Source organism: Nannobrachium achirus (assembly GCF_963921795.1).
Source record: "Nannobrachium achirus genome assembly, chromosome: 21".
In the NCBI taxonomy this organism is placed as follows: Eukaryota; Metazoa; Chordata; class Actinopteri; order Myctophiformes; family Myctophidae; genus Nannobrachium; species Nannobrachium achirus.
In genome coordinates this window covers 14,476,340-14,494,769 of record NC_137828.1, presented here as the reverse complement: position 1 = coordinate 14,494,769, position 18,430 = coordinate 14,476,340, and the positions used below count along the sequence as shown (strand labels likewise).

Genomic DNA, 18,430 nt, shown 5'->3' with positions numbered 1-18,430 from the left:
AACCCTAACCCTAACCTCAGTAAAACTATGCCTAACCCTAACCTCAGTCGACCCAATGGGAGTTCGACCTATGGGGCAGTCCCCATTGCGATTAATCAAATAAATTGTGAAGAAAATGATGTTAACAGTGATGTAATAGTTGTGACAAGACTACCTGGGGGGGGATTAAAAATACAAAACAGATGACAGAGCGCCACTCACCTATGACACTGTTGTAGTCGACCACGTCGAAGTAGACCACGGCCACGGAACTCCACACCCCTAGCAGGGACAGCACCAGGAACCAGGACAAGACGGAGGACTTGGGGACGGCGGCGGCTGCTGCTGTCTCTCTGGGCTCTGTGTGTCTCCCATTCTTACCCTCTGTGGACGACTTCACATCTGGACGGACAGTGGTAAAGTTAGTTCTAGGCTGTCGGTACAGACAGTGAATAACCTTTTAGTGTAGCTCCCCCTGACGCCCACTAGCCAACTGACTGTCTTATTAGACCCTCCAGAAAAACGCGATTATGCGATCGCAGAATTTCACAATCCCCTCATATTCACATATTTCCGCAGAAAATATGCGAAATATGCGGGCATTGCTTGATTTCACAATCCCCGCACCTTTTCGCATAAAAGTATAAAGTCATCGCTTCACCGTTCAATCACGTTCAGACACAGAACAGAGGCAAAACAATGAGGCGCAGTGAAACAAGTGGCTCCTCTGTGCGTGCGTGCGTGTGTGTGTGTGTGTGTGTGTGTGTGTGTGTGATTGCGTGCGCTGCGGTGCGTGCGTGCGCTCGCATTTGTGTGTAGTGTACACACCGCATATTTCGCATAGTTTCGCATTTGTGCCGCATAATTTCACATATTATGCGGCACAAATAATATGTGAAATATTATTTCACATATTATGCGGTAATTCACCGCATAATCAAAGATTTTTGCCTGCAAAATCAAGGATTTTAGCCCGTATAATCAAGGATTTTTGCCCGCGTTTTTGTGGAGGGTCTATCTTTATAGGGATATTCCACTTTCAAAATAACTTTTGGTAATTCTTTCGTCTAATCAGGCTTTTGGGAATCATACTTTTTCAGTATTTAGATATTTGATGTAAATGTTATCAGGCCCTCCTCCTCCAGGACCTTTCCCCATACACACCCATTGTAACTTCAAACTCCATTTTAACCATGATAGATTCATTAACCCTACCAGTGCCAGCCCCTAGATGGCGCCAAAGAATGCCAGACTTTCTCCCATAGGGGACTGCATTAGCATCCGGGGACTCACGTTGCAGTGACGCGCGTGCTCACGTTCGTGCACGTCATGGAAATGTCCTGGATGATAATGCTAACAGAATAGCTATTCCCATTTTGTCATTTTAAAGATCATTTTTCGGCGATTTCGCCGTAAATAAACCTCGCGCCACATCCCTAAAAACACAATCCAGAGATATGGGCCTCCAAAGATGTGGTTTTTCATTGAATTCGGCGGCGATTCGCGGCTACGTTCGCGGCTCACGGCCGGCATGGCTTCCCCAGGATTTGGACCACTGGATTTTAAATTTAGGCTCAGGCTTCAGAAGGCCTCGGATTATTTTATTCATTTCATTAAAAATCCCGAACATGTTCGGGATAGGCACACTGGACTACGTTCCGGAAGCGGCGCTGAACATTCGGTGAACATTGGGGGTCTCAAAAATGTATTTTAAACCATTTTTAATGGAATATATCGTCGGACCATGTAAAATGGCTAGCTGGCTAGCGTAGGACGAGCCAGGACCACCCACGACTCTACAAGCAGCTCAGGGTAAGTCAATTAATTAAAAAAAAATTGTTTTGGATTGAACATGTTCGGGATAGGCACAGAATGAGTTAAAAACACCTATTATTATTTTTCTGGTGACTCATAATACCATCCTAATATGTGAGTAGGCCGTGTTTTTTCAATAACTGTTTTCAATAATTTTTAATATTTTTGGGGGAAAATGGAAAAAATGTAATACAATAAAAATATATTAAAGATAATTGAGAACAGTTATTGAAAAAACACAGCCTGCTGACGTATCAGGAGGGTATTATGAGTCACCAGAAAAAATAATGGGTGTTTTTAATGAATCTATCATGGTTAAAATGGAGTTTGAAGTTACAATGGGTGTGTATGTGAAGAGGCCCTGAGGAGGAGGGCCTGGTAACATTTACATCAAATATCTAAATACTGAATTAAGCAAATTAAAATCTGTTCAGGGTGTTCATAAAAGCCTGATTAGACGATAAAATGACCAACGTTTTTTTTTTTAAAAGTGGAATATCCCTTTAACTCACTGAACGCCATAAACGTACTATACATCTTTGATCTGTAGTGCCATATACACACTTTACGTATTTTTAATTAATCAAAAGTTTTATCTTTCATAACCTAATTGTAATTTCAAAAAAATCGCTCTAGACTCAAGCCGTTAGCCTCCGCGACACGACCGATTTGACTGTAGCACCGGTGAACACAGTCCGACGGGAAACACAGTCCGGATGTTAAAACCGAACATTGGTTCCTACCACCTTAGCGTTAGCTATACACGTTCGTTTATACACTTCCCGTGCTTCCCAGACGAAGTATAAGTACTCATTCGAAAGAAAAAAATGGCACCGTTATAACCGTGCCATCCATTCGGCGATCCGAGCCCTTCATAGCGATCGCTAGGGCTCGGAACTGTTATAGCATGTTAGCAAAAAGGCCTGGCCAAAATGTAAACAGATAGGCCCCGGTCCAAAAAAAATAGAAGTGTCTCTTTCTTCTTCTATTTGTCAATCAGATAGTAGGAGAACACCACCTGGTGGTTTTCAAAGGCCATTGCACTCTAGAGAACACAGAGTCCCAATGACAGCATAAACATATCATAATGATCAAGACATCTTACACATGTTCTATTGAAGCCCAAATCTAATGATAGGATATATATATATCAGAGATTGCGTTAGACCGGGAATTGCCGGATTTGACCGATTTTTTATGGCCAAGACCGAAAAATAAAATTCCTCCCGGACATCCTGACCGATTGAAAAACCAATGGTCATTTATCATTATCGCCGTCTGCTCCTCATGCGCAGGCTGCCTGTCTCTCTCTCTCTCTCTCTCTCTCTCTCTCGCTCTTTCTCTCTCTCTCTCTCTCTCTCTCTCTCTCTCTCTCTCTCTCTCTCTCTCTCGCTCGCTCGCCCCGCGCGCTCCCCCGTTCTCTCTCTCTCTCTTTCTCTCTCTCGCTCGCTCATTTCAGTGTCAGTTTGCGATGCACGCACAGCATGTAAAGCCATGGGAATTAAGGAATGCACGCACGGTCAGCAATCAACCCATAAACAAACATTATACACTTGATTGAAGTTATGAGGAGAGGAGATGGAGTGGAGACAGTAGGAAGAACAAAGCCTTTTCAACTCTCCCAAAGTTGCATAACATGGACGCACTGTCACCACTCGACAGTGAGTATTGGATTAATTGCTGGCCAGATGAATATCAACCTTTTCATTATTCTGAAGTCAAGACATGGTATTGTATTGTTGGCATGAAACATGATGCAACAGAAAGACGTTGTTGTGAAAGCAGTGTGCGTGTGCCACATGCAGACAGCCTGCGAACAGCGCGATTAGTCCAATATAATTAATTCCCTTATGCAAGATTGAAGCGTTTTTTTCTTTTTAGCCTATACTTTTTCATTCAATTCGTTTTCAGTCCCAACTATGCAGTAGGCCTAATACTTTAACTGTTGCTATTGGCTGTTTGTGCACCTGCTTGTAATGTATGCATTAAAATGATTATGTCCGGTATATTCTTCAGATGTCCGGTAAATTTTAATCATGCCGGTCACGGTGACCGGCAGTTAAAAATCCTAGCGCAATCACTGATATATATATATAAATATATATTTTTTCCTTTGTAAGAGGGGTAGTGTGGCTTTCGATAGAAGCATAGATTTATATATGTAATTTAAGTACAAAATATGATTTTGGCCCCCATAAAAAGGTAAAATTAAACAAAATGGCTGCCACCAGTTTTGTAGATTTTTAATAAAGGGTGGCATTCAGTGAGTTTTTAAGTGTGTGGTTTTAAGAGTTATATTGCATTTCCCTTTGCACTGAAATACATGTTGTTCTGTGATTGTATTAATAAATGTTATATAGTTGTAGTTAGGTAAAGTTAGCCAAAAGTTAAACCAATCTGGGAACTAAATCAAAATCAATATCTTTCTACACAAATGTGTTCATAAAGGTGTCAACTATCACCTCTGAATAGGGTTGCCACCTTTCAGAAATTGAAATAAGGAACACCTCTTCCGGGCACGCGGTGCGTGCGTTCCGTGCGCGTGGCACAGCTGCCGGCCGGCGAAAAAATGCAGTCCCAAACCCATGAAATGCATAGAATAGTTATAACTATAACACACAACATGGTATAACCTATATTGTTTTGCAGTTTGAAGTGGCCAATTGTTTCTAAAATATGAATAAGTTAATTTTGTATGAAATAAAGCAATGTATGAATGATTTGAACCTGGCTCTTGGGTCACTTGGTGGTCAGTAAAGAGAAGGTAGTCAAGAAACCATTAAGTCATATACTTAAAGTTTAAAGTGCTTTATTAGCAACGAAGATTAAACATTTTTTACTTTAGGCTGAATAGGCTTCACTAGCCTGAACCTGAGCATAGCCTAGTTTAAAGTGCTTTATTAGCAATGAACATTGAACATTTTTACTTTAGGCTGAAGAATAGGCTTCACTAGCCTAAACTTGAGCATAGCCTATTTTATGAACATTGAAAATTTTTACTTTAGGCTGAATAGGCTTCACTAGCCTAAACCTGAGCATAGCCTATTTTATAAAGTGTCTACTGTCTACAATCTACTGTCTTGACACTCGAACCAAAATTGTTCTATAGATCATAATCTACAAATTGGAAGTGAAAAATAAACTTTAACACAAATTTAAAATGAAAACCAAAAAGTACATGTACACGGAACCCCACTATAGGCAGAGCGTAGAGCGCACCACAGCTGCAGCGACTGCGAGCCGCCTCACAGAAGGTCCTTCGTGCCTCTCCCTCCTTTTGCTGTCTTTTCCTGTGTTTTATTTCATTCATTATTGTTAAATTCTGTGTTGAGGTTTGTGTGACAGACCTTTATGGGGCATTTGGTTAAATACGGAACAAACCGTGTTCCGTATTGGTTCAATACGGAACGCATCTTTTAATTGTCCAATACGGAACGATTCCGTATTATACGGAACGGGTGGCAACCCTACCTCTGAACTTTCTCAATCACAACTCCCTTGGGGAACTTTGTGGGAACCAATCAAAGTTGGGGGTATCGGGATACCTGGGCCTGGGATTAAAGGGGATAAAATGAAAAGAAATTCAATATGAGCATATGGGGTGTGTAATTAGGGTATTTTTGGGCCGCTGAATCCATTCCAACCATTTGTTTTCAGTTTAAATGACTCCTTGGCCATAAAATAGGCCTAATTGGCTAAGGCTTAGCCAATCATGTAATTCGAGACGAGTTCACCTGTCCTGTTAGTCCTTATGCTTTAAACCCTTTTGAGTGTTCCTTGTCAGATTGTATCATGTTATCATGTGTGTCATGATGTGCGCTTACCCACCTGATCTTGAATAGTTGTCATGAATTCAAACCCTACTCCAACCATTTTTTTTATTGACAATATTATGTCTCGTGGACACAAAAAGGTAGTTTGTTGTGGTCTATTTTATGGCCAAGGAGTCATTTTTACTGATAACTAATGGTTGGAATGGATTCAGCAGCCCCCAAATACCCTAATACACACCTCATACGCTCATATTGGCCATTTTCTATTTTTTCCCCCTTTAATCCCAGGCCCACGGGATACCCCCAACTTTGATTGGCTCCCACAAAGTTCCCCAAGGGAGTTGTGATTGAGAAAGTTCAGAGGTGATTAGTTGACACCTTTATTGTGAAGAAAGATATTGATTTTGATTTAGTTCCCAGATTGGTTTAACTTTCGGCTAACTTTACCTAACTATTGGGGCAAACTCACGTCTCTCCGTCTCATTGTTCTTATCTGTTATGTATCTATAGCATTGTTGATTCTGTTCCTTGATGCAGATATCATCAAGGTGGCGTTGTCATATTATTTAACAGTAAATTCCTTGCCACCAGGTTACATACAAAAAAAAAACATGTTTTTTTACTTAAAGGTATATGATTGTATTTCATTCAAATAAAAATATAATTGGTACATTTTCCATTCATTCTCCTCACTAGAACTTGTGCTGACCATAGGACTTCCACCATGGCCCGTGTTACGAGCATAGCTAGATTCGGTTTTCAGAGGTGGCCAGCCAGTCCTCGAACAATCAGGGTAGAGTATGGCCGTTGTAGTGTTATGATGTTTAGTTATGATGGCCAAAATATGTTTTGAGAACCACAGTCGCTCTGAATTAAGAACGTCTGCTAAATGCCTAGATTGTAAACTACTGAACTCATAAAATGCCACAGTCTCGTAGTAAATCAGTATCATACATATCCTGAAGCTGGAGACGTAGGCCTACCAATATTCAGTGATTGGGTCTAATGATCAAAACGAGAACATTATAATGGTGTAAAAAATCTATAAAAAAACGAAACATTTACACGCTGTAAGGCCAGTAAGGGACAAGATGACCCCCGGCCACTTTCATTATCACTGAATACACCTTTAAGTAAAAGTATCAACACGGCAATGAAGAAATGCTCTGTGCAAAGTAAAAGTCCAGAATTCAAAATGTACTTGAGTAAAAGTACAAAAGTATTGGTAAAGGACCAAGAGTAAAAGTATTCATTATGCAGAATATCCCATTTCAAGTTTTCAAATGTATACAAATCTTGTGAAAATAGCCGATTGCGATGCAACGCATTGTGAGCTTGTAGATCGGAGTAGAAGTAAAAGTATTGGAATTTGGAATTACTCAAATTAAATTGCAAAAAAAAAAAATAACTAAGTACTGTAACTGCTTAAGTAAATTTACTTAATTACTTTACATCCCTGCGGACGAACAGACAGAGGTGTGAGAGAGAGCGAGACAGACACATGAACGACAGACAGACATACAGACAAAATAGAGTTTAAACCACTCATTTTATACTCTGCCGTGATGTCCTGTATCAGGGGTCGGCAACTTATTTTTTACAAGAAGTGCCATGTTATCATTTTCTTAATAGTCAGCGTGCAATATCAACACTGCGTGTGTGCGTGACTGTGTGTGAGAGAGAAAGAGAGAGAGGGGATTTCCCTGCTGTTGTGATGTTCTGAAGCCAGTGCCTAGTGTTACATAAGCTGACCTGGTTCTCACACACATGCACGCACGCGCACACACACACACACACACACACACACACACACACACACACACACACACACACACACACACACACACACACACACACACACACACACACACACACACACACACACACACACACACACACACACAGGTGAAAACAGGTGACAGGTGAAAACAGGTGTCAGGTGCCATCCTGTCTCCTTTAACTAAAGTCCCTAAATAACCCGATTCTGTCTGTCTCTCTGTCATTGTCTGTGCGTGCGCGCACACGCGCGTGTGTGTGTCTCTGTCATTGGCTGTCTCAGGGGCGTTTTTATCCCATGTAGAAAGCTGGTCCACCCATCAATTTTTTTCGGGAAAAAAAAAGTTTTCTTTTTCTTATTTTTTTTTAATCATGTCTCTTTCATTAAATAAAATGTTTTTTTTTCCTGTTGTGTTTTTTTGTGTGATCATCATCTTGCTTATAATATGAATAAATGAACAGTACTTGCTCCAGTAATGCATCTTTTACACTAGCAGCAGTTGGCTACTGTGTTTGGAGTGTTTATATTTGGAAACGTGTTGTTGGGATGAAGTGCAGCTGGGAACTCAATGCATTGTAATAGCCTATTCATTATTGTTCAATGCTGCTGCCACCCACACCCATTTGAACCCCAAGCCTGCGCTCAAAAAAACCTTTTTTTTCTGGGCGCAGACACAAAAGTCCACCTAAAGCTGGGCCCACCCTGAAATTGCCAGGCCTACCCTATTTCTCTGTTCTGGCCTCGCCCCTGGTCTTAAAAGGTACCATGAAGGCAGGTTTTTGATGAGAATTGGCTTTCTTCAAATGTGGATGAGCGACATCTGACTGAGTGTGTGTGTGTGTGTGTGTGTGTGTGTGTGTGTGTGTGTGTGTGTGTGTGTGTGTGTGTGTGTGTGCGTGCGCAATGACTGATATGACAACTATGTCAACATGACCAATCAACAGAGAGCTAACCTGACCCTGACACAGAGAGAGAATGGTAGCCAACAGCCGATTGGTTGACCTATAGAGCGTCAGCGAACGGCCTGCTGCGTGCCAAAGGAACAGCATAGTTGACACAAATAGATTCTGTAGATCACTGGTTCCCAAACAGTGGGTCAGGACCCGTTTGTGTGTCGCGGACCCATTTTTATGGGTCCCTTAATTGTTTTGTTTACTACTTCCAACTTGTTCCCACTTGTGTCTCCATATGGAACCACTGCTGCTCATCAAATTATTGACTTAGAAATGTGACAAAAACGAAAGTCTTCATGATCTCCAAATTCCTTTAACACAAAAATTACTTTTTATTAATTGAAAAAAAGTTAGATAGTGCCGCTTTAACTGAATTAATTAATTTAGGACCCAACAGATTCAATTAAGTAAGTTAATTCATCCAGTGCGTCCTGCTATCATATCATTTTGAGAGCCATGGTAGTTCACATGAATAGATAGCCTCGCAGGCCATCCCGAGCTACGTCATCACCAATGTGCTTCCTTTCTCGGTCTGGTGGTCCTCCCATAGAGTCTCCTTATGAGAACTTACTTTCTAATTTCCCATCAAATGGCTGCATTTGGAGCGACCCGCCTCACACCGCTCCTGATTGGTCGAGCGGCTGCTACAGCTCTCTCATTTTGTAAACAAACATGGCGTACCCCATGTCTGACGCGAGTTCACACATCGCAAATAAAAGCTGCATTAAGCTAAGTTTTATCTGAAATCAACGGCATCTCATAACTTAAAAACAAACAACAGTTTGCACCTTTGGAATTTCTGTCTGGAAAAGACGTATTTGCTGTTCTGCCGACGATGTTTTGATGCGCTGGTGGCTACTGACTGGACCTGTCAGTCAAAGTAAGTAACTACGTCATGGCGTAATGTGTTGTCTATGGACACCTCCCAGACTCTCCCCTGGGAGAGTCTGGCTGTTGCGAGGCTAATGAATAGATGCTGTAGAGGAGAGAAGGATACACTGACACCAGACAGACCTGCTACTCCTATCGGCTGCAGGATCACATGATAGCCTCGTTGAAACACACCATGCCAAGCCAAACCATACCATGCCAGTCCAGACCAACCCCATCCATTTCTAATCAATTCAAACCAGCAAAACCAGTCCATGCCAAACCTCAATCCTAGATCTGATATTTCCGTTGTGAAATGATAGTTATGAATGTGATTTTTTTTTCTTGCACGATAAACGATTATATAAATTCTCGTCCCATACCTAATTCAAACCAAACCAATCGAAGCCCTTCCACCCAAGCCAAACCAATCCAATTCAATCCAATCCATTCCAAGCTTTTCCATTCATTCCAGTCCACTTCAAATATTTCCATTGCATTACAATCTAATCATTCCATTCCACGCCAGTCCAGTCCAGAAGTGGCCCTACCTGGGTCCTGGACCACAGCTTTCACCTCCTGCTGAGCAGCAGATGACACCTGATCTTCGCCCCGCCTCCATTCCTCCTCCTCTTCTGCAACGTTTTTTTATCATTTAGATTAGAATATTCATTAGTGTGTGTGTGTGTGTGTGTGTGTGTGTGTGTGTGTGTGTGTGCGTGCGTGCGTGCGTGCGTGTGTTGACTAAAAATGTTCTTTCAGTTGTAGCTGTAGTTATTTGCTAAGTTGTAGTTAAAGGAGCACTTCACCCATTTTAGAGGATGGCGTCATTTCTGTCTACTCACTCTGCGTCTCATTAGTGGGCGGTGGAGAGTTCAGAAACCTGTCTACCCGTGACGTCATTGGTAGGCAGGTTTGGTCAATTCAAACAATAAAGAACCACCAGAGGTGCCAACGTGTGCCTTGTTATCTATATATCAGGTCGCACTTTTTGTCGATAACCAAGAATGCTAGTCCCTCATTGGCTGTTGATGGTGACGTCACCAACAAGTGCGTCCTGATAAATATAGGCTACTAGTAAGACGTGAAGTGAATGAAATATATTATTTCTTGTTGACTGCTATTTGCTGACCCTGAGACACCAGCTGCGAGACTAGGGAAGAGGGGAGGATAGGTAAGGAGGTCAGGCTGCCACATAGTGGCCCTTTGTTTTATGACTGTGGGAAGAGATAAGGTGTTTGGTGTTTTAATGAACTATAGTCCAGTCATTTTAGGGTTAGACCTAGAACAAATTGCAATAGTAGCAAACTCAACTGATTTTGTATCCTCATTATGTCCTTAGTGAGGGAAAAAAAGTCCCAAGGAATCCCACCGGGGCAAAGTTTTGAAAACGACCTATCTCTTCACTTACTATACACTACAATATAAAGGAAAAAATTACTGAAAAAAAACCTGCTTTAAGTGGGATGTGAGGGGTCTAACTAGGGGTTTGTCATCATGCTGAATCCATTGCAGGCATTTGTTTTGCACAAAAAACATTCTGTGGGCTAGAAATGGCCTTAGAAAACAATACACGTATGGGTGCGTTTTCATGTTAGTCGGAGGCCTTAGGGTTTTTTTTTCTCGTGCTAATCAGTCTAAAAGTTCAAAATTTTGCACAGATGTAGCTCAGGGCATGCTCTAATGATTTAGCTAGGGCGCGCGAGTCTGCAACATTCGGGGTCGCTACAGCGGCCAAGTTGGGCTCCCATCGACTTTAGTGATGAAAAGTGACTTTTCAGAGTTTTGTTGGTGCTGTGGTGACCCCGAAGGTCGCAGACTCGGGCGCCCTAGCTAAATCATTAGAGCATGCCCTGAGCTACATCTGTGCAAAATTTTGAACTTTTAGACTGATTAGCACGAGAAAAAAAAAACCCTAAGGCCTCCGACTAACATGAAAACGCACCCATATGTGTATTGTTTTCTAAGGCCATTTCTAGCCCACAGAATGTTTTTTGTGCAAAACAAATGCCTGCAATGGATTCAGCATGATGACAAACCCCTAGTTTGACCCCTCACATCCCACTTAAAGCAGATTTTTTTTTCAGTCATTTTTTCCTTTATATTGTAGTGTATAGTGTGTATAGAGTGAAGGTAGATAGGTCGTTTTCAAAACTTTGCCCCGGTGGGATTCCTTGGGACTTTTTTTCCCTCACTAAGGACATATTGAGGATACAAAATCAGTTGAGTTTTCTACTATTGCAATTTGTTCTAGGTTTGGCCTAATTTTGGCCTAAAATGACTGGACTAATTTGTACAGCCTGCAAAACACTATATGAATCTTGCCAAAAACTGCATGGGATTAGCATAAATCTGGTATGTCTGTATAGGGGAGGCTTGTAGGCACCCATGGAACCCATTTCCAGTAACATATATTGAGGTGGAAGGTCACGGGACCATTTGAAAAATGATGATGTCCATATTTCTCTCGCCAAAAAAATCATCTAACTTTGAATCATTAGGTATTTAGCCCTCTTCCCAATGAGCTAACATGACATGGTTGGGCCCATTGGAAACCTGAGATTGTCTTGAATCAAATGCTATCTTTACTTTTGAGCTACCTCAAAATCTGAGCGCGCCACAATCTCTGAAATACAGTGTCGTCAGTGATCCTGCCAGCAATCGAGTAGGTGTCATAGGGGTAACAAAACAATGAAAAAAACACATTTGCCCCGGTGGGATTCCTTGGGACTTTTTTTCCCTCACTAAGGACATATTGAGGATACAAAATCAGTTGAGTTTGCTACTATTGCAATTTGTTCTAGGTTTGGACAAATTTTGGCCTAAAATGACTGGACTACTAGGGAAAGAGAGAAGGAAGAGATGTTTTTGTTTTAGCGGATTAAATAATGAACTGTGAGAGGGAGGGGGCATCTTTTTGCCTTGCTGAAGCAACATGTCTGGTGTGTGAATGTTACAGCGCTGTAAATAGAGATGTTACGATCAATCGGCAATGGATCGGATCGGGCCGATCAAAGCGTGATCGGCGATAATCGGTGGTTTAGATCAAAAGGTAAATTCACCGATCCGATCGGATCGGTGCATCCGATCAACCAGCCGTTCAGTATGCCCACTTGAGACCATTTTGGGGTATTGATTTCCACAGTGCTGAAGGAATAATTAGTTACTGCTATGATAATAAATACATAGTAATGCTGGTAAATAACTATAAGGCAAATATATAAATGAATTCATGAGTGAATGAATGAATTAAAATTAAAACATTAACATTTAGAAAATATAAATAATAACTTGATCGGATCGGTGATTGATCGGTATCGGGTGATCAAACTTTTGTGATCGGTGCTCGCTGATCGGTTCCAAAAAACCTGATCGGACCATCCCTAGCTGTAAATAAACCTTTTTGTATCATTTAATATTGCATCTGAGTCAAAGTGAACTGATTCTTTTGAGAGTCTTCAATTCCGCTGGGCTTTAGTCATAAGGCCATAAATGAAGTAAGATGTCCACGTCAGTTGCCTAAGGGCGACAAGCGACCTCGCCGACCGCTGGCCAGTGATGTATATCGGACCAGTTACCCATATATGGAGAGTGGAGACCCCAGGTACCCATATATGGAGATCCATGTACTGTATGGAGATATGCTGTGAGACCCCAAACATGCTTACTCAGTTATTTGTTCTGTGAAAATCCTATGACGTCTATGACATCTGACATCATACATACAATGCCTTTTATGCCCATACATGGCGATCCCTGTCTGTAGAACCAGCCACACAGATATGGGCTGTCTTCCTCCATATATGGGCATTCCCATATGAGGTCCTGTTAGATATGGGCTTAAAGCTATACTGTGTAAGTTGCTCAACTGGTGGTCTGTAGCAGTATAGCAAACCGCGGTCGCGTTTGCTTTTTTCGTCCGTTTTTCGCTCGCGGACCGGGCCGTCAGACCACCGTGTCCGCCTCGCCGAGACGCTTTCAATGAGGTCTCCCGTGTCCTTCTACGAGCAGCGGTTGGAGAGTTACATGCTAGACTCCTCCAGTGTAAACACTGCAGTGTACTTCCTGAAGGCGTGTTTCCTAAACCCACCAGAGAGCCCGGCAGTGTATGTTCTGCGCTGTGATTGGCCGGCAGTGTATAACCCTCGCTGTGATTGGCCGGTAGTGTGATGACGCAATTTTTTCCGCGAAAACCGGTCCCGGGCAGGGATCATAGAAAACATATAAAGAGAAGGCTTTAGAAGCTGAAAATAACGGAGTGGGGGTTCTAAAACTTTAGCGATTTAACAGCTAGGACCATTTTAAGATTTGTTTTATAAAAAAAGTTACATGGTAAAACTTTAATATTGATTACATCAGGGATCTCCATATACAGTATGGGCATAAAAGGGATTCTGTTAGTGTGGTTCCCCTGACATCACAGTGATGTCAGAGCGGCAAACCCATAGACCTTATTCACACCGCGGCCATCTTTGATCACATGACCACGTCGGGTAGCAACTAAGCAGCAAGTCAGAAGCTCAAAACAGCATTTTGGGTAAGGCAAGACCCAGCCCGCAGAAGCTTCTGATTGGCTGCTTGCCACCCAACGTGGTCATGTGATCAAAGATGGCCGCGGTGTGAACGAGTTTCCAACGCCCCATAGTGCATTGCGCAGACGTCTGCACCGAGCTTCCGACGCCGATTTACAAGCTCACAACAGGTTGCATCTGCGACACGACGTGATCTTGTATGTCTGCTGTTAAACCCGGAAGTTTGGTCCCGATAGTCTCCAGTAAACTCCCGCGGAAACTTGTGGATATGGACCGTCAAAAAGCGTACATGGACAGACGTCCGGACGGACGCAGACATGATGTGCCGTTTCTCATACTAAACTGCGACCTTTGGTAGCAATTACAGAGGACGCGACAGAAACAAACGCAGTACTTAACTAATTTAATGCCACAGACATAGATTGACGAGAATCATTAATTAGGCAGTTAGGCAACTGACGTAGATTGACGAGAATAGGCTATTTTTGGTTATAAAACAACTAAAAAAACATTATTTTTGCCAAAACCATATACACATGCTTTCCTCCAGCCGCGGATCATGTCATCATGTGTGAACCCGGAAATGCTCTGTCCCTTACGGGTTGCTTAAAAGCTGAAGACGCTGCTCTAATGTTGTTTTTTCATCGTTCGCAACGATTTTCTCGAGAGACCTCACTTACTGAACCGTGGGAAAGGGAAGTAGCTACTATAGTACAGCGACATATATAGGCAGCAGAGTGTCAGGACCGGACTTCCACCATTGGTTCCTATCTATGGGAACATATTTTATTTTCCTCAAAGTACCGCGATGCTACAGCCTGAAGTATCGATACAGTATTGGCAAATAAACTATTGTGATGTATTGCCATATCGATTATATTGCCCACCCCTACTTACTTCCTTCACAGGTGTTACCATACCAATTATACTGATGAAGGCTCTGTTTAGTGTAGCACGGTGGTTCTCAAACGTTTTTATTTTTTTAATTTATTTTTATTTCAAGGACTCTGAGTGTACAAATGGAACCGAAAGTTACACACCCACATAAGTGGGCATTTGGAACGCCCTCAAGGAACCATGAGGGGGGGGGGGGGGTCCAAGGTCCAATAATACTGATGAAGGCTTAAGCACTTGGAATTGTAGGAGTTGGCATTACATTTAGTTTGACTCGATCTGTTCCATTGTGAAAATAGCCGATCTACATGCTCGAGACGTTGTGAGCATGTAGATAGGCTATTTTCACAATTTCCTCCTCTACTTATTTGACAGTTTGACCAGAGGTAATAAAAAGGTCTTTAAAGTCACTTTTTGTCACTTTAGAAATGTGCAGATATCCAGTATACACTTATACTGTATGTTGGTCTGTTTACTGTTGAGTGAGAAAACAATGTTAACATTTAGCTAAACATCTGGGGACCCCCAACAATAATTTGGGGACCCCCCTGGGGTCCCGACCCACAGGTAGCCTTCATTAGTATCATTGGTAACACATGTGAAGGAAGTGATTTTAGGTGTAAAGATATCCACCTAAAGTGAGAAAATAAGTGGAGGCCATCATAGTCAGTCATGGTGAAGTCCTATCACTGTGACTGACTGGTCTAGATCGACCAATCAGTGAACGGGGTAATGGGTCGATCTGTCTGATAGTAAAGACAGAGAGATGTGTCGGGGTTTGCGGTGGATAGCTCTTCACCGCAAGTAATGATGCAATGTTGTAGTTGTATTACTTAAAAAGACTACACCGCGGTGGATAGCTTATCACCACGGTGCCTACTATGATAGGGGCTTTAGAGTTACTACAGGGGGGCCGCCAAATCCTTGTGATTGGATAATTATTTTAAATTAACAACTTGAACCCTCGCATCCCTATTCCAAGGAGAACTTTAGCCAGAAATAGCAGATCTACAAGCTCTCAACGCCGAGGCGTTCGGCTATTTTTGGCAAATAGCTTTGGTGTAGAGGTAAAACAAAAGCGCAGACCAAGTACATAGTTTTTTTTATGTTTTTTATCCCACCGGGTAGTCACTCACCCGGTGACTACCTAACCTGTAGTCCTGGTTTCCGCTCTCCCCCTGCCGCGCCAGGGGACATTGGGGAGCACCCGGCTGGCTAGGGGTAGTATAGAAACCAGGACTACTGCATGTTTTTGTGTGAGGGCCTATGTCGAAGGAGACACGGGGAGAACATGCAAACTCACCACAGAGAGGCCCCATCGCCAACCCCACCTAGGGTGTGGGTGCTGATGACGCGGGTGGAGGAACACGCCCCCAGCGCCCACAGCTTCCCCCGGCGGGAATCGAACCCAGGACCTTCCAACTGTGAGGCGAAGTGCTAACCACTGCACCACCGTGTCCCGACCAAGTACATAGTGAAAGTAACAACCCAAGTTTACAAAATATCGACGATTTAAGCGGAAATGGCTGAAAATACACATTAACATGAATCCAACATATAGACTGATGACAAGTCTATGAATCGATGAAAATATGCATCACACATTTATACAATATGTAGTGGGGGTCCCTGCTTCATCTCTCTCTCAGCTAAGGGGTCCTTGGCCAGAAATGTTGAAGACCCCTGGCCTATTATATGGGTGACGTGCTCCTTTAAGTCTAATGACCTTGCTCCTCCTCGGTGTGCACCTCCTCGGCGGCAGAAGCAGAGGAGGAGGTGTCGGGACAGGGGTGGTGCTCCATGGACGGACCACCTCCCTCTGAAACCCTACGCAACCCTCAAGGACCGCCTAGAACCCAGCAGAAGCCCGAGGATCCTTGACAGAACCAGCTGAACAATATGGACAATGCCGGGAACAGCCCTGAAGGAACCACAGATAAAGACCTTCTGTAATGGAGGTTTTTGATGTTACTATAAGTAAGTTAAACAGATCAGGAAATGCAGGACTGCAATGCCAGGATTCCAACTCATACTTTCAGGGTTCCCACACATCTTTACCAATTATTTTCCAAAACCTTTCCAAAACGTTTCCAGAATATTTAACCCGATTTCCAGGACTATATAACAATAATTCAGCTCAATAACGAGTCCCCTTAGACAGGTAGTGTATGCCAGTGGTTCTCAACCTTTTCAGGCCGTGAGTGACCCTCGAAATAATCATATTTGAATTGGGGACCCCCCACCCTGACGAGCACTAAGAGTAGAGGAATTTTGTATAACACGGTTTTCTTGTGAAAATAGCAGATCTACATGCTCACAAGAGCATATAGATCTGCTATTTTCACAATGTCTGCCTCTAATATTTGACAATTTGGCCAATGTTTAATTTGTCATTTCAGAGGTATTAACAAAATCAATAACCAAAGACAATGCATAGCTATTTTTTCCAGGACCTTCCAGGACCCTTGATCAATTCCAAAACTTTTCCAGTACTGGAAAAAAGAAAAATCTAATTTTAAAATATTTCCAGGAATTTCATGACCGTGGGAACCCTGTACTTTATTTAAGATCTCATCACAGAGGAGAGACACTTGCGTCTCCCTCCAGAGCTTCCCCCATTCGCCCCCCAACCCCCACACACATTTATACATAGCCAAGAGATGTACAGAAAGGTAACAACAGATGGTCACTCCTTACATGGTCTCTATTCTATAGTTACACACACACACACACACACACACACACACACACACACACACACACACACACACACACACACACACACACACACACACACACACACACACACACACACACACACACACACACACACACACACACACACACACAGTCAGTATAATGTAATAGGTTTGTGTGAATCGGCTGTTTGTAAGGGGTTTGTCAGGGAGGAACAGGTGATGATGTCAACCTTGCAGAGGGTTTAAATGATTGTTATATGAATTTTGCCAACACACTTCACCGATCCGTCCCCACCAACGATATTCAGTCGCCAACTAGGGCCGTCGCGATTATGACATTCTAGACGACAATTAATCGTCACTCAAATAATTGCGATTAACGATTGAATTGTATTTTTGTCGTTGACAATAACATGTCTGTTGGGCTTTTAGGCTTTGAAGTTGCATAATATGGCAGATATGACACATAACCAAATATACAAAGAAATTACTGACATATTTGACAACTTTATACTTAAAAAAAAAAGAACATTGATTGTGGAAATAGCCGATCTACAAGCTCACAACGCATTGCGGCGTGTTTGAAAATGTTTGAAAATATATGAATATTTTTCAATATGGAAACGGCTATGACGATTATGACAAAATAATTGCAATTATGTCAAATAATTGTGATTAGACGATTATGTAATAATTTTGACAGGCCTACATGTCATGAGACCTTTAGATAAAAGTTAAAGGACGAGAGAAAGTAGTAGTGGACATAGAAACTTAAAGACCCCACACACAAAAGAAACACCGTCAATAACTAAAACATGGCTATTAAATTGCACAAATAATTGCAATTGACAAAATGTTTTTGTCCCTGGAGAGTACAGACTGTCCATTTTCACTACATTTGAAGTAGCGCTTAAAGGAGTAGTCCACTCCACCCCAAGTATGACTTATTTTCTATTACAGGGGTCTTCAACAGGGGGTCTGGGACCCCTAGGGGGTCCCCAGAGTTACTACAGGGGGTCCTCCAAATCTTTGAGTGATAGAAACTTTTTTCTCCTTTTGTATAATAACCACTTGAACCCTAGCGTCCATATTCTGAGTACTTTAGCCAAAAATAGCCGATCTACAAGCTGGCGTTGTG

General features: G+C 42.3%; 1 protein-coding gene across 5 annotated transcripts in view; it reads right to left on the bottom strand.

The window, feature by feature from the left end:
• Positions 1–18,430, bottom strand: part of LOC308306458 (aspartyl/asparaginyl beta-hydroxylase-like) — a 101,670-nt gene that overhangs the window by 73,557 nt on the left and 9,683 nt on the right. For all 5 annotated transcript variants that reach the window (XM_080751468.1, XM_080751469.1, XM_080751466.1 and 2 more), the window contains exon 2: positions 202–381. In XM_080751468.1, the coding sequence (XP_080607594.1) occupies positions 202–381 (180 nt within the window). The remainder of the gene's footprint in view (positions 1–201; positions 382–18,430) is intronic.